At 42.1% G+C, this 15,427-nt stretch overlaps 1 protein-coding gene across 1 annotated transcript; it reads left to right on the top strand.

Moving 5' to 3' along the window:
• The first annotated feature begins 3,405 nt into the window (after positions 1 to 3,405).
• Positions 3,406 to 14,111, top strand: mdfic2 (MyoD family inhibitor domain containing 2). Its single transcript, XM_053867817.1, has 5 exons — positions 3,406 to 3,558; positions 3,658 to 3,736; positions 9,355 to 9,555; positions 13,688 to 13,862; positions 14,096 to 14,111. Exons 1-5 carry the CDS (start codon positions 3,475 to 3,477, stop codon positions 14,109 to 14,111), a joined length of 555 nt encoding a protein of 184 aa, XP_053723792.1. The 5' UTR covers positions 3,406 to 3,474.
• The last annotated feature ends 1,316 nt before the right edge of the window (positions 14,112 to 15,427 follow it).

The raw sequence follows: 15,427 nt of genomic DNA, 5'->3' as shown, positions 1-15,427 counted from the left end.
CACCCTTGTGGATAACTATTGTCTTGAAAGATGAAGCAGTGGGGTTTTGGCTGTGAGGGAGAGGAACATGTAGACTCCTCTTGCATCAAAACTTCATTCACAGCATCTGTGAATCCAACTTCATTGGAGCTGGTTCTTGTTCTGGTTCTTGTAGTCCTTATGTAACGGGTAGATGAGGTTTCATGAAACAGTGTCCTGGTTTCCAGTGGCCACCAGATGGCACTGTCTGCTGTAAAATGTTTAGACTTGAACAACTAATTCAATAAAACCTCACATCATTTCTAAACCAAGAGCGCCATCTAGTGGCCTCTGAAAATCAGGGCAGTGTTTCACCAACTCTGTAACACTGTTTCATGACACCTCACCTACCTATCATGACATGGAAGTCGAAATGGACGAACAAGATATTGATACCTTCTTTTTTTTTAATCGTCCTGAGTAATGGACAGAAATTTGGGCAGGTGAAGAAGAGAATGCAGGCAGGGTGTTGATAGAGGCAACAGTGACATGAGGGTATCAGCAAGAAGGAACAAGAGAGCTTTGTAGGACAGAGAGCTGAACATTAGGATACTGTAGGACACTGTTTCTGACACTGATACCTGATCTACCTGTAACTATATCGTCAAAGTCAAACAGAGCTTTTCTAAATACTTGAACGAGATATAACTTTGAAACATTACATTTTTTTATTTTGATGCAAAGCTACCGTGGAACAGACAGTGGACAACTGAGCTATACACAAAGTGCCAGGAGAAAACCGCCATAGACTATCAAAAGGAAGCACACAATGAGCCTCAAGGACCACAAAACAACTAAGAAAACGCAAGCACCAAGCATGGAAGCAAGATATTCTGACTGTGCGTTGAGACTCGTGCTTCCTAATCTGGAAGGCAGTCATAAGGAATTGTCTGGGAAACCATGCCCAAAGTCCAAAAATGAAAAATAAATACTAAAATATTTTTTAAAAAGAAGGAAAAGGCCACTGGAAAAGACAAAAGTTAAACAGGAAGTGTGTAACTCCTCACGGATGGAGTATATATGCAGTAAATTGATGGATGGATGGAGGGATGGATGGATAGATAGGTACTGTAGATCAATGAGGGATGGATGGATGATGGATAGATAGATACTGTACATAGATGGAGGGATGGATGGATGGATAGATACTGTAGATCAATGAGGGATGGATGGATGATGGATAGATAGATACTGTACATAGATGGAGGGATGGATGGATGGATAGATACTGTAGATCAATGAGGGATGGATGGATGATGGATAGATAGATACTGTAGATAGAGGGAGAGATGGATGGATAGATAGACACTGTAGCTAGATGGAGGGATGGAGGGATTGTAGATAGATACTGTACATAGATGGAGGGATGGATGGATAGATAGCTACTGTAGATCGATGAGGGATGGATGGATGATGGATTGATAGATACTGTACATAGATGGAGGGATGGATGGATGGATAGATACTGTAGATAGATGGAGGGATGGATGGATGGATAGATACTGTACATAGATGGAGGGATGAATGGATGGATGGCAGATAGATACTGTAGATAGATGGAGGGATGGATGGATGATGGATAGATAGATACATACTGTACATAAATGGAGGGATGGATAGATGATGATAGATACTGTAGATAGATGGAGGAATGGATGGATAGATAGCTACTGTAGATCGATGAGGGATGGATGGATGATGGATAGATAGATAATGTACATAGATGGAGGGATGGATGGATGGATAGATACTGTAGATAGATGGAGGGATGGATGGACGGATGGTAGATAGATACTGTAGATAGATGGAGGGATGGATGGATGATGATAGATAGATACATACTGTACATAAATGGAGGGATGGATAGATACTGTAGATAGATGGAGGGGTGGATGGATAGATAGGCACTGTAGCTAGATGGAGGGGTGGATGGATTGTAGATAGATACTGTAGATAGATGGAGGGATGGATGATGGATAGATAGATACTGTAGATAGATGGATGGATGATGGATAGATAGATACTGTACATAGATGGAGGGATGGATGGATTGTAGATAGATACTGTAGATAGATGGAGGGATGGATGGATAGATAGATACTGTAGATCGATGAGGGATGGATGGATGATGGATAGATAGATACTGTAGATAGATGGAGGGATGGATGGATGATGGATAGAGAGATACATACTGTACATAAATGGAGGGATGATAGATGATGGATAGATACTGTAGATAGATGAATGGATGGATGATAGATAGATAGATAGATAGATAGATAGATAGATAGATAGATAGATAGATAGATAGATAGATAGATAGATAGATAGATAGATAGATAGATAGATAGATAGATAGATAGATAGATAGATAGATAGAGTATTTGCTTTCAGGAAATGACGGCTGAGTTTAAAAAGAAAGATCAAACAAGGGAAGTCAAAAATGGGCGAGTAACTTCTTCGTCGTCTGGTCCTCAAGTTGTTACCCTGCCGAACATTTTCTGCATGTTTGCCAGTGCAGGCAGCGCACGTCTCCCCAGGAAGGACATTTCCACGAGAAGTGAGCGCGGCGTACACCCCGACAACATGACTGACACTGACCAGCGAGCACAAAGCCTGTTGGCGAACACGTCCGCGGCAGGATAAAACACAGCAGTTGCATCATCACTGCGGGCTTTGGTGAAGAACACGAGTGGAACCCCGACTCTTCCTTTCATCCATCACGTCGTATCATCGTCAGCGCACAAAGAAATGAAGGCAAGAGGGGCGGAGGAAGAAAAACACCACGAGAGAGTCTCAGTGGAAGTTCCCGTCAGGAGCGGTGTTTACTCTGAGCGCAGCCAAGTGGGAGCCCAGCAGACAAATACGCTCACATCTTAATTTTTCAATTAGCATGGCTCTTGTTCTCTAAACATATGCAAACACAGCGGGGCACCTATTAAAATGCATCTGTACTGTTGAGCCTAATTAGAGTAAATTGGTTGGCTTGTGTTGGGAGACATTGGAATTCAGCTCACTTTCCATGTTTCACCGCTTGTTTCACCCCGATAAACAAACGGGAGCTGGCTGCCTCCTGCATATGTTCAGCTGCCTGGACTGACTTGGCTGTGCCTTTGCATTAGATTTGATAGTTTGTGGCAATGACTGCGGTCAGCAGAGGTTTCCCCTATAGATTCCTATCTCCATATATTATATTCTATATATATATATTCAGCTACTGACAAAGGTTTGAGTTAGAGCCCATTTACCTTAGATTCATTTATTTATATTCTGTGTCGTGCTCTAAACTGTAAGGGTTGTTGCAAAACAAGGTTCTGCCCTCATTTCACCTCTTGAGGGGAAACTCATAAAACGCTGCTGACTTGGTCTCGCTGATGTTTCGATAGGAGGGGTATCCAACATTTTTGCCAACGTCACTGGAACATTGTGGAGGCTTTACAGCAGGCAGCAGGCCAAATGGACCCTTTGAAACGTAAAAGAGAAACCGCCCTGGATGCTCTCAGGAGTCAGGAGAATGTTGGAGTCAGCGGCGTGAGAAAGGTATGAAGACAACAAGCTTTCGTCAGTCGCACTTTTTCATCTCTGACCTGGCAGGTTTGTCACACTGGTCGGATTTCTTATTTGCCATGTTGTGACTAGATGGCGGATGAAATGATTCTGGAAGTCGAGGAAGGGAAAACAAGCTCGATGGAGGAACGTCCTGGAAGAGAAAGACGAGGTAAATACGCATAACTATCAGAGAATTTGACAGCAACTATGTTGACATCATTGTATCAAAGGCGATGGAATAGTTGGAATCTGTATATTTATAGGGTGTGAAACAGTATATAAAATTTTATTTACCAACTCGAATGGTATGGAACAATAGGAGTGTCAAAATGAGGAGATAAATACGGAAAAATAAAACAAAATGAACCTGGAAATATAATTTGAAATAATACACTTACATTGAAATATATATATATATATATATATATATATATATATATATATATATATATATATATATATATATATATATGTGTGTGTGTATAAAATTTTATTCCACTTTTTGAAACACTCTTCTTCTGGGGTAGAAATTATAATATTTCATTGGTATGACTTGTGCTTTTGAAAAACCATGAAGCAACAACTGATGGATTTTGAGTTTTGAACTTGACTTGAAATGCTCCATATGGGCAATAAAAAAAAAAGGTCTTTCTTCAGACTGAAAATGTCCTATTCTGACGTGACCCTCTGGGTGTAGTTTGTTGCACCAGTGTGTTTGAAACATGTTATTCTGCAGCACACCATTTCTCCTGCATGGCGGCTGCCTGGTGCTCAATAATTATTTTCATCATATCAAGCTGTGCTCATCTGTTGCTTGACCATGATGAATAATAATCACACTCCTGATGGATTAGCATTGTTAGCCATTGGATTTCATTTGCACGACTCATTTTCTCGGCATAAATAATCTCCACCATCGCTCACCTGGTCTATTCGATTTCTTTTCTTGGTTTTGCTTCTGTTTTCAGACCAAATGTTGTGTTTGTGTGAACGGACAAAGGGCTCAACAACTGCCCGGTTTCTCCAGATCCACTTAGTAGTGTGTTGCCTGTGCACCTGGGTCAGGTGGTACATCGATGCAAATATCCAGAGCAGGAACAGTGGGACGTGAGATGAAAATGATATATGCTCCTGCATATGTCATCAGCATTCTCATTTCTTATTTTCCACCCTCCATTGCCTTGAAAATAAAGACATAAAAAAGTGCATTTTCTGGTATGAACAGTGCAAAAAAATGAACAAGACAAAAACACTCATTCAGCGTACATGTACTTGAAAGACTGAAGATTTCTTGAATCGAGGAATGTGATGTATCCAGGGGGTCGTGAAAAATGTGCGTTTTAAGGTGGCATTACTTAAATTGTAACTTTTGACTCCCCGTAAACATAATACAACAAAGATAATATACTAAATTTCAGCAAAAAAATCAGGAAAATATCTTGTTTTACTGAGATAGTAGCTTTGAACAGCCCCAAAAAAGGTTCAATAAATTACTATTTAGTGAGTTGTGGGCAAATAAAGGACATCTAATATGCCTGTACCTCAGCATGCATGAAATAAGAGCAATAATAAACACTTCTGATGAGTCAGTAAAACATTATATTTTATGTGTTGTGTGTATCTGTTATACACGTAAAAGACAAGGTTCAGCTTGATTTAAGATTTTAGTGGAAAGCCAAACACCAGAAATAAGCTAAACTAAAAACCTAAACTATAATAATGTGAATTAGGTTTGTGCTTCGAGCACCAACCTGGAAGTTCATCTTCTTTAAATCCTCTGCTCAGACTGATGGGAGAGGGCAGTTCAGAGTAACACTGGAACTAAACCTGAAAAATGCATGCTTTGCCTGGAGGCCTTATTTCTCTATCAGCTAATGGTCATGGGCACAGAGCAGCTGCTCCTCTCACCGAATTCATTAGCCAACCCCGGAACATCAGGCTGCGTGAGGACTCATCTGTTCAAAGGAGGCAGACAGTTTGGTTCCTAAGGTAGTTGACAAACAGATTTGCGACGTGAGGGAAGTGAGATTGAGTCAAGATGTTGAAAGTTTGGCTGTTCTGCGCTGCAAAAAGTGGAATGGTTTATATTTTGAGTCAAAATGTTTGATTTATTTAACATAAATTGACAATACCAGTGACATTTCTTCAACGTGGAAGGACTTGTTTTAAAGCGATATTCAATATCTTGTTCTCTCACTTCTTCTGTTGGCAGGGTTTTTTTAAGCTTATTTCAAGGTAAAAGTGCATGGAAATGTCTTGTTTTTAGAGGGGCATTTTTGTCCAGTGTGACACATCAAGAAGAAAAAAGTGCCTGCTGTGACATCAGGTTTTAAGTCAGGTGGAGCCAAACCATTTTTTATTTTATTTTATTTTATTTTTTTCTGTCAGCACTTTATTCTAAAACACTTTCCTAGTAGCAATATGGTCTTTTGGTTTGGGTTTTGAAGAACAAGAAGTTTGTGAAGGGAAAAGAAAATGGAACTAAATGGGAAACTGTCCATTTCACTGAGAGAAGAGATGCTGCTCCTTTATAAGAGGTGACCTGGTCACACCCTCTCAGGGGTCTTCTGGGAAGAGACTCCAGTCTCCCAGGGGAGGAGCACGACTCAGATGAAGGGGTGACATCATGCTGAGAATTAAAGACGGACTCTATCAGGAAACGTACCACCAGATATGCTGTTAAAAGCAATGACTAAATGTCTTAACATTGTCAGTCAGGTTTATTTGTATGTCTTTTAAACCAAACACCCATTGCTTGTAAATATCCAAAATTGAATTAATGAAATTCCATCCATGCTCAGAAGGAAACAGTCACCCATCAGTGAAGCCCGATCTAATCCTAACGAAACTGCTGGCTATTCTTAACTCTGGATTCATGGTAAAATAAATTGCTAATAAAAACTTCAGAATGGCCAAAACAGCCCAGAGCAATGTCCTTTCATAACTCGCTCTCAACAATTTAAGGGTAAGACAAATGCATTTTTATTCCGCTTTCAGAAATGTGTCCAGAAATGTGAATAAATCATCAGGCATGAAATGTTAAATAAAACAGAGAAAGGAAGGGTGAATAATTTATTTCAAATATGTGGAAGGGAGAAAGAGTAAACAGGCTGTAGCCAGTGCAGTCATTCATTAATAGCTCCTTAAAGTGGGCGTTGATGAACGGTGTAAAGCTGCTGAAATATTTCTTTAGCAACTTTCACGTCTGAAGACGGATGAAACAAGGTGGCAGCCTTCGTCCACTAAACCCAACTCTTAATGCACGAATCCCAGTTATTGTAACCATAAACACAATACAGTGGTACCTCGGTTCTGGACCACAATCCGTTCCAGACGGCCGTTCGAGAAGCCATTTGTTTGAAATCTGAATCGATTTTTCCCATTACAATGAATGGAAAAAGAAATAATGCGTCTTAAAATAGTCTTTTGTAGGAGTGAATGTAGAGTGTCTGCTGCAGGTGGCTGTTCCTCTATGTGTGTGGCCGCTGCATGTGGGAGGGGTTGCCGAGTGAGTGAGGTCTCTCCAGAAGTGAAGAGGTGCCCGGTGCGTGTCCAGCTCTGAATGTGCGCTTCTGTGCAGTTTGGCTGTGACAAAGTCATAAACCAAGTCACGCTCTGTCTGTCTGAGCGAGCACCTCCCCTGTGACACTGTGCCACGGTCCAGTGCGGAGACAGCTGCGGAGTAGCTAACAGGACACGTCTGCATACAGAGGCTGCGTTATACACAATAACAAAGTGCGTCGTGGGTCAGCTGATCGGTCCACGTACTTTGTGTTTTTTTCCGGCTTTTTTCGGGGGAGTTCGAGTTCTGGATTTTGTTCGAAATTCGAAGCAAAAAAAACCTCAATATTTTTGTTCGAATTCCGAGTTTCCGAAGTCCAAGACGTTCGAAAACCGAGGTACCACTGTATTTAAAAATAGGTTCATGACATGTTATTACAGGAAAAGGGATTTCACTGATATGTTTGCTTATGTAACATAAACCCCCTGGACAAATCAATCCCTAATAACTTGGTCCATGACAACAGGTTCCAAACTTGTTGGTACAGGAAAGACATTGATCATCTTTCATCCAATTGTGCGAAATTTGTTCATGGACAAAACCTTGCAACCTCCTCCCTGTCCTGACCCCCGTGCCGTAATATATCGATGTGGACTTTTGTGCCCTTTACTGACGACGAAGGCAGCCTTCACCGATGCATGCTGGCTTTCAATTGAAGCACATGCTAGGCCTTCCCTGGCGCTGTGGCCAGTGCGTGACGTAAAAATAAAGATGGAGGTTGGTTTTTAGGAAAAGCCCCTGATGGCACCATCAGCATTAAAACCCCTACTACTACCAATCCTCTCCCATGCAACACGCAATCCGCGCTTAGGAAAGCCTTGTTTTTACTCCATTTAAACGCTTCCCAACATCAATATCTTGTGCCCTGGGAGTGAGTATGGGTTTGTCCATCAATCAAAATCCAAAGCCTCAATCGCTCATAGTCTTGTTCACATAATAGAAGACTAAATTACCAGTGTTCCATCCAACATTTGCACAAAATTAAATTCAGTGGATCACTGCGATGAGGCTGAGGGGGTCGCTGGTGCTGGAGCCAATCCCAGCTACTTTGGGCAAGGGGCCCACCCCAGCACATGGAGAACCACTCATGCACACGCTCACACCTGGGGACAGTTTAGAGAAATCAATCAATCTCTTTATGTCCATGGGAGGAAACCGGAGTGCCTGGAGTAAAGCCACACAGAGGGGACTGAGGTTGCAATTCTCCCGCTATAAGTGGCAGCAGTCCCGTGCCGTACGCTTTAACAAAGCATAATTTATGGATACGGAACTGTACCACGGACGAGTGATGTCATTACGTTGGGGTGTCAGTTACGCTCTCTTCAGTAAATGTAATTTTGTTCGGTCCACAACTGAGACGGTGTTCAAAATTTTGGCCCATTTCGTGCTTGAGTTTGACAACCCAGATCTAGGTGATTTTGGGTGTCTTCCAGACAGCAAGCTCAGGTTGTCCAAGTTCTCCTTCACATTAAGTAGGGTTTCTCAGGGTTTATTATTATTTTTTTATTAACATTTTTATAGCAACTCCTCACGTTTCTGTCAACATCGTTGCAGTGATCAGTCGTTGGCAGTCGAATGCTAAAAATAAGAAACGGGCCAAAGTCATAACTGTCAAAAATGAAAATGTTACTGAACAACTCCAGTTGGACGGGAGCGTTGTTATTGCTCAGGTCACTTGCTTTGGCTCTCATGCATCTGATGTGAGTCCATAAAGCATGAGTTTTCTAAATATGTCTGAACCTCATCACTGGCTGGAGAACATCTAGAGGACTATGCTGCTGTTTAGTCTGGTTCTGGAGGCCGAGTGACAAAGTTTGAGTGTAACAGAAAGACAACCCAGCACGGTAAGACCAGATAGGAGTCAGTCGCTTGGTCTCAGGTGCCATGTTGTCCCATCGATAACTTTCATCTTAGGGTCTCTCCTAGAAGACTGGGGTAAAGAGTAGAAACAAATCTGCTGCTCTTATACCAGTAAGGGTTGTTGTATGGGTCTAAGTATCGGACCTGTGAGGATGGATGGTTCCCCGACATCACTGTGGGGATGTCTCAGATTCCTAAGTCTGTGCTGAGTGGATAGCCCCAGGAAATTTGGGAAATAACATTCTTTCCATAGAAGACAACCAGTGACACCAGTGTTGGAGGCGGTCATATTTCCATTGTCATTTGCATTGACTGTAAAATTGTACATTTTTTCCTGTGTCTGATATGTATCTTCTCGTGTTCAGACAGGATGCAAAACAAAAGCCAGGCCAGTAGCTGCCGGCGTGACGCTACGACGGAAGCAGAGTCTGGAGAGGCGGACCAAGAGCAGGAGAGGGAATGTGACAACTCCACGGCTCCTCTCTTCTCTTTGAAAATGTACTTGAGGAAGTCATCATCAACCACAAGTGCAGACTCTCTGACATCTCAGCAGAGCAGCTCAGCGGGTCGGTGACATCACCCTTCCCTCCACCGCCCCCTTTGTACTGATAACGTTAATGATTATCATGCAGAATTAAAGAAGCACACATAAAAATGATAAATAGCCTTTTTTTTTCTTTACATTACCGCGAAAATGTAGCAATTAATTATTGATTATGAAATTATAAAAATGCGCTTAATAATTAAAAACAATGAAAGTGCAGCAGGAACGAAAATGGGCTAATGGGAAAATCACAGAAGATTCCGCAGTGAATTCATTGGTTTTAATGTACTGTTGAATACACTATAAATAATTATAAAAATGACTAATTGAGAGGGATGCTAAGCGTCTGCTGGGTACTGAACATGTTTCTATTAAATGTTTAATTCTTCTGTCATAAATATTCTGTTTATGATAAAAAAAAAAATGAAATAAAAGCACATTTTTGAAATTGTAGCAGCATCTATTCAAATCTGTTCACATAATTGAAACGCTAAGCTTTTACAGTTATGTCTTAAAAGGGTGGTCCACTTGAAAAATGGATCATATTTCCGACTTGAACAGGAGTCCAAGTGTCAAGACTGATATGCATGGGTCTATACTGATGTGGATGGAGCCAATTTGAGATCAAAGGGAAAGCTCTTGTCTTACTACGCTATTGTCCTTCGGTCAAAGGCAGAAAAGAGTTGCCCAACTTGTTTGTCCGGACTGTCTCAGGGAGCTAGAGGGAGGAGCTCTGCTGTCCAAACCGATGACAGAAAGCATTTGAGGTGGCACCATATACAGTGAGGAACTTTTTGAACTTTGGGAAGCGTTTCTCTCATCCCGGATTAGTACCCAGGTCAGGGAGTTCACAGCGGATGGTTTGCTCATCAGTCATCACAAAACTGAAAGTATTCTTCTTCATACTTCAACAATAAGGCTCTGAAAACCGATTCAATAGTTCCCCTCCCAGCACAGTTCCAGCCACTGTAGGACTCTAGGCTGCAGATTAGATGAAGTTCTGGTACCTTGGGCTGTTGTGCTGAATGGGCACTTTTTTCCCAACGACTCACAAGCATGTAATGTATGTAAGTATGTAATGAACAGGGCGTTGTTTCCTCCAAAATATAATGATTTATAATTTATACTTAGTTGACATGTAGTGCACGACGACCACTGACACGCCACTACAAAACCACTATACAGGCATTAACTATCGGAAATTTAGGGCGTCCTGCTGAAACCAACGGACGTCTAATTTCTCCTGTTGGTCAGTTTAGAGCATCCCCAGGAGAAGCAGACCACCCTCTAGCAAAGAAAAAAAAGCCTGGGTGTGGGCAGTGCCACAGCGACCCCTATTGGCCAGCTGCCACTGACCTGTGAGAGTGGTGAGGTGTTCCAGGAAAAAGGAAGCCTCGGGGTATATCTGGGACACATCGGAAGAGACTGCGTTTTTCCTTTGTCCTGGGGACGCCTCTGTTTTCACTCAGGGGACTTGAAAAAAATAAAAACTCAGAAACTCACAAATAATGACATGACTGCATCTGACAGCACTTAGACTCAGCCGTGCAGGAGCTCAGTGGCTTATTCAGGCTGACGTTGATGTTGGCAGGTTTTTCCCTGATAGCTGTAAGGTTAAGTCATGTTATTTTTGAGCTTGACTCTAGAGTTTGAGTTGCATTTTCGTGGCATGAAATTCCACATATGGTCATCACAACACTAGAATATTAGCTTTTCTTCTGCTCTTTTCATCAAAATAGGTCCATTACATTTCAAACACTTCTTCTTCAATTGAGCAGTGACTTTTTTACACCAAAATTTTCAGTCAATATATTAAAGCGGTTGTTTGTCTTATTATAATCTGACTTGTGCATTTGATCACCAGGCTTGCAAAAGCTACAAATACAAAGTAATGGGATGTGTGTAATAAAAAATTTAAGCATTTAAGTGTCAGTGACACACCTCTGGAATAAGCATAAACATGTAATATGAATGATAGTATACGGTCCACAAAGGTCATTATAAACCAACTGCGAAGTCCATTAAAGGTCTATGCATGCACTCATAGAACTGGAGTTACCCACAGGTAACTAGCATTTCTGCTCAATTACAACACTAAAGTGTAAATCAAGTTCTAAGTGGACCAAAGCCAGAACCAGAATGCAAGACGGAAGAACTGGAAACAAGCCTTTGTGACGTTGCTGGAGGTGGATCCTGTCGGTGCACCATTAGAATCCATGTAAAAAAGCTCTTCGGCTTCAGTATCACAGGAGAAATGCAGACCAGTTGCATGACAGATGGATGGTCAAAGATGAGGAGCGTCAGCAGTATCAGGTGAAACAAGTTTTAAGAATGAGGGACGAATGGCATCCATCTTCATTTCGCTGCTTCGCTGCATTATTTTGCCCTGGAACTTTGCGGGTTTTGAAAATAACGGCAAGCCATGATATCAACGTATCAAAACAGCACAGAGAAGCCACCAAAAACATTGGTGAGGAGGTGGCAATTCTCGTCGGTAAAAGAGCGAGTCAGTCCGTCTGTTTACCCAAAGTTATTCTATGATATCTACTGCTGACCCTTCTTCTTTTACGCTACATTTCCATTACTGCTCAGTGTTGCCGTTGTCGTCCGTCCATCTCTGATCCATTCAGGCTAAATTCTCTCACAAAAACACACATGAACCTGCTCTTCTTCCTTTAAAACCGTTGACAAATCCCTCATCTTTTTCTGATATAGCTGCTATTTCCACTGCGCACCAGTGTTTGGCATTTCCAGAGATGTCACAAGATGGCGCCGGCGTTCGACCCATATACACTGTAATATATACAGTGGTGCCTTGGTTTTCGAACGTCCTGGAATTCGAACGTCTCGGAATTCGAACAAAAATTTCTAGATTTTTTTTTTTGGCTTCAGATTTGGAACGAAAATCCAGAACTCGAACGCCCCCCAAAAAAAGCCGGAAAAAACATATCGTGCACGGACCGATCAGCTGACCCACGACGCGCTCTGTTATTGTGTATAACGCAGCCTCTGTATGCAGACGTGTCCCATTAGCTACATTTACTGACTGTTTTTTCTTCATATTGAGGAGTAAAACCTTTCCTGTCTCCACACTGGACCGTGGTAGAGTGTCACAGGGGAGGTGCTCGCTCTCCACACCTCCACTCCAGGGTTTGATGTCCTGTTGTGGGCTGGAGCTGGGACAGGGATGAGGCGAGTCTGGGACAGAGCGTGACTTGGTTTATGACTTTGTCACAGCCAAACTGCACAGAAGCGCACATTCAGAGCTGGACACGCACCGGGCACCTCTTCACTTCTGGAGAGACGTCACTCACTCGGCAACCCCTCCCACATGCAGCGGCCACACACATAGAGGAACAGCCACCTGCAGCAGACACTCTACATTCACTCCTACAAAAGACATTATTTCTTTTTCTATTCATTGTAATGGTAAAAATCAATTTAGATTTCGAACAATACACTTCTTGAACGGCCGTCTGGAACGGATTGTGGTCGAGAACCGAGGTCCCACTGTATATACTTAAGGTGAAAATACAGTAGCCTAAGTGACACATTAATTTAGCTGTTTTTGCTTTTCCTCAGGAAACATTTTATCCTACTTCCCACCTTGGGCAGTAACTGATGTCAGCTCATGCACCGTAACTGGTCCTGGCATGACAGAAATGAGGACACACTGGTCGAACAATTCAGTTGTTGACTTGAATGCCAGCCAAAAATACAAGAATAAAACACTTAAAAACTACATTTGATCCGCAGCAATATTTAGAAATATGTTGCGCCTGGTCAGTGTCATTGATGATCTCATGCTTCATCGTACCCAAGAGGGCGCCACTTGGCAGTAGCAGCTGGCAAGATGCTTTCTTCCAGTGTCACCACAAGAAGACTGGAATCTTTGCTGGCAGAGACACAGAAGAGACTTCTGGTAATTGATTATGTCTCCAAACAGCTCTCTTGCTCTGGAAGGAGCACAGGCTCTTTAAATTATGCATGTGTGACGGAAGGAAAGAGGCTTTTAAAGCGTTGCAAGTTGAAAAGTCCAAGTGGCTAATGAATGAGATGATTTATGATCTAAGATTTGATTTAAACGTCATTCATCAAAAGTCACTTCAGGTGGATCGCTCTCATCTAACCTGGTGTGTTTGTCTGTCCCCCAGTTGACTGCGCCGAGTTCGTCCTCAAGTGTCTCTTCTGCCGCTTCTACGACATCATCCAGATGTTTCCCGACTCCTGCAAGCGAGCCGTCACTCATTGCTGCCCCTGCAACATGCACGTCATAGCAACCGTGGACTCCTTGTCCAGCACCGACGATGACTCTTTCGTGGACTTGGGGTGCGATTTTTGTGATTCCTGTCATGAAGCTGGTGACTGCTTGGAGCTGGCTATGGAGATTTCGCAATTATGTTACCATTAGCTCTGGTGAATTTTGAGGACGGTCACCGTGGAAGGAATAAGTCTCACGTCAATGTCAAGCTGAGGAGCGCAGGCACCTACCGAGTCAATGACTGTATTGCTCACTCACAACAAACAACTGGCATTCGATGAAACGCTTCCCTGGTCTGCAGGGGTCACCGCCCTTGAGACCCCATTTATCTGTTCTGTCACATGTCACATGTCAAGTGAACGTAAATGTCCAATGGCTGAAACCGACAAGGCTATGGGTGCATTCCAATTCCTTCCAATTCTCAGAAATGCATGTTCTTGCGAGGAGTAAGGACTGTCCCAATTCTGAGGATTGAGGAAAAATCTTGAGGAGTATTGAGGTATACCCAGAAACCTTCACGTAGTATCAAGGATGGCATCGAAAACAAACAACAATAACACTATATTCAAGCATAAAAGTGCTTGATTTTAGTGAAATTATATGTTAAAACTAGTCTCTGTATCAACAGTAGAAACATGAATCAAGGGGAAATGCCAGGTTTAAATAAAGTAAATCTGTAGCAAGTTTCCTCACCATAAAATTAGTATTTTTCTGCAAATTAAGGACATCAAATAAGCAAGATACGGTAGGCATAAACCAGTTTCCTTACTTGCTGCATGAAGAAAGAGAACACAGGTCCTCTCCTCACATGTCCTACAAACTTACAGTGCTGACTGTATTTGTAATAACGGGAAACATGAACGCTCTACATAAACACCCCAACTAACAACAAGCTAGATAACTCACATAATTACACTGCTACACCACTCCCATAATCCTTTGCTCCTGAGGCAGCCTGGATCACTAGAATGAACCAAATTTGGGCATTAAATACCAGACAACATCTGGTTTTAAGATGGTAAAATAAATGACTGGGTTGTGATATGACTGTGGCTCAATGTGCGTGAAATAAAAGCAAACAAGTTTTATTCTGATGGGACAAATATATTTGATCAGTTATTGACAAAAAAGACTAGGTTATGCTTGAGATAAGATTTTAGCGAGATGTCAAACAACAGAAATTGCTTTTATCCTGTTAAGAACCACATCATCTGCAGTGTGCCGTCTGCTTTCTTGCACCTTCACCTGGTTATTTTGTCCTCGTTTTATTTTTTATATAAGGTTTATAAAAGGTTCCTCAGGCCAAGGATTCTTAAAATCAGTCAAGGAAAACCGAGCTTTAAGAGACATATTATTCAAGGTGATACTGGGTGGAGGTCCCAAGGATTAATGCACTTTAAGTTTGACATGAGATTGCAGTGAATTCATCAAGACAACAGCAATGAAATATGCCACTATAATGCCACACAGTCTGAAGTGATTCGAAATGATGAAGTGACATCTCCTCTTGATAGTACAGTGGTGGTGCTGGCACACATACATACTCACTTTGAGGTTCAGGAATTCCAGCCCTTCACTGTTGATAGACTAACAGGAGGTGGTGCAACATGCACTCAAGCCCCAGCTCCTCTGT

The sequence above is a fragment of the Synchiropus splendidus genome, chromosome 6 (assembly GCF_027744825.2).
Source record: "Synchiropus splendidus isolate RoL2022-P1 chromosome 6, RoL_Sspl_1.0, whole genome shotgun sequence".
Taxonomy (NCBI): domain Eukaryota; kingdom Metazoa; phylum Chordata; class Actinopteri; order Syngnathiformes; family Callionymidae; genus Synchiropus; species Synchiropus splendidus.
The sequence above is the reverse complement of the archived record's forward strand: the minus strand, read 5'-3'. Positions and strand labels throughout refer to the sequence as shown.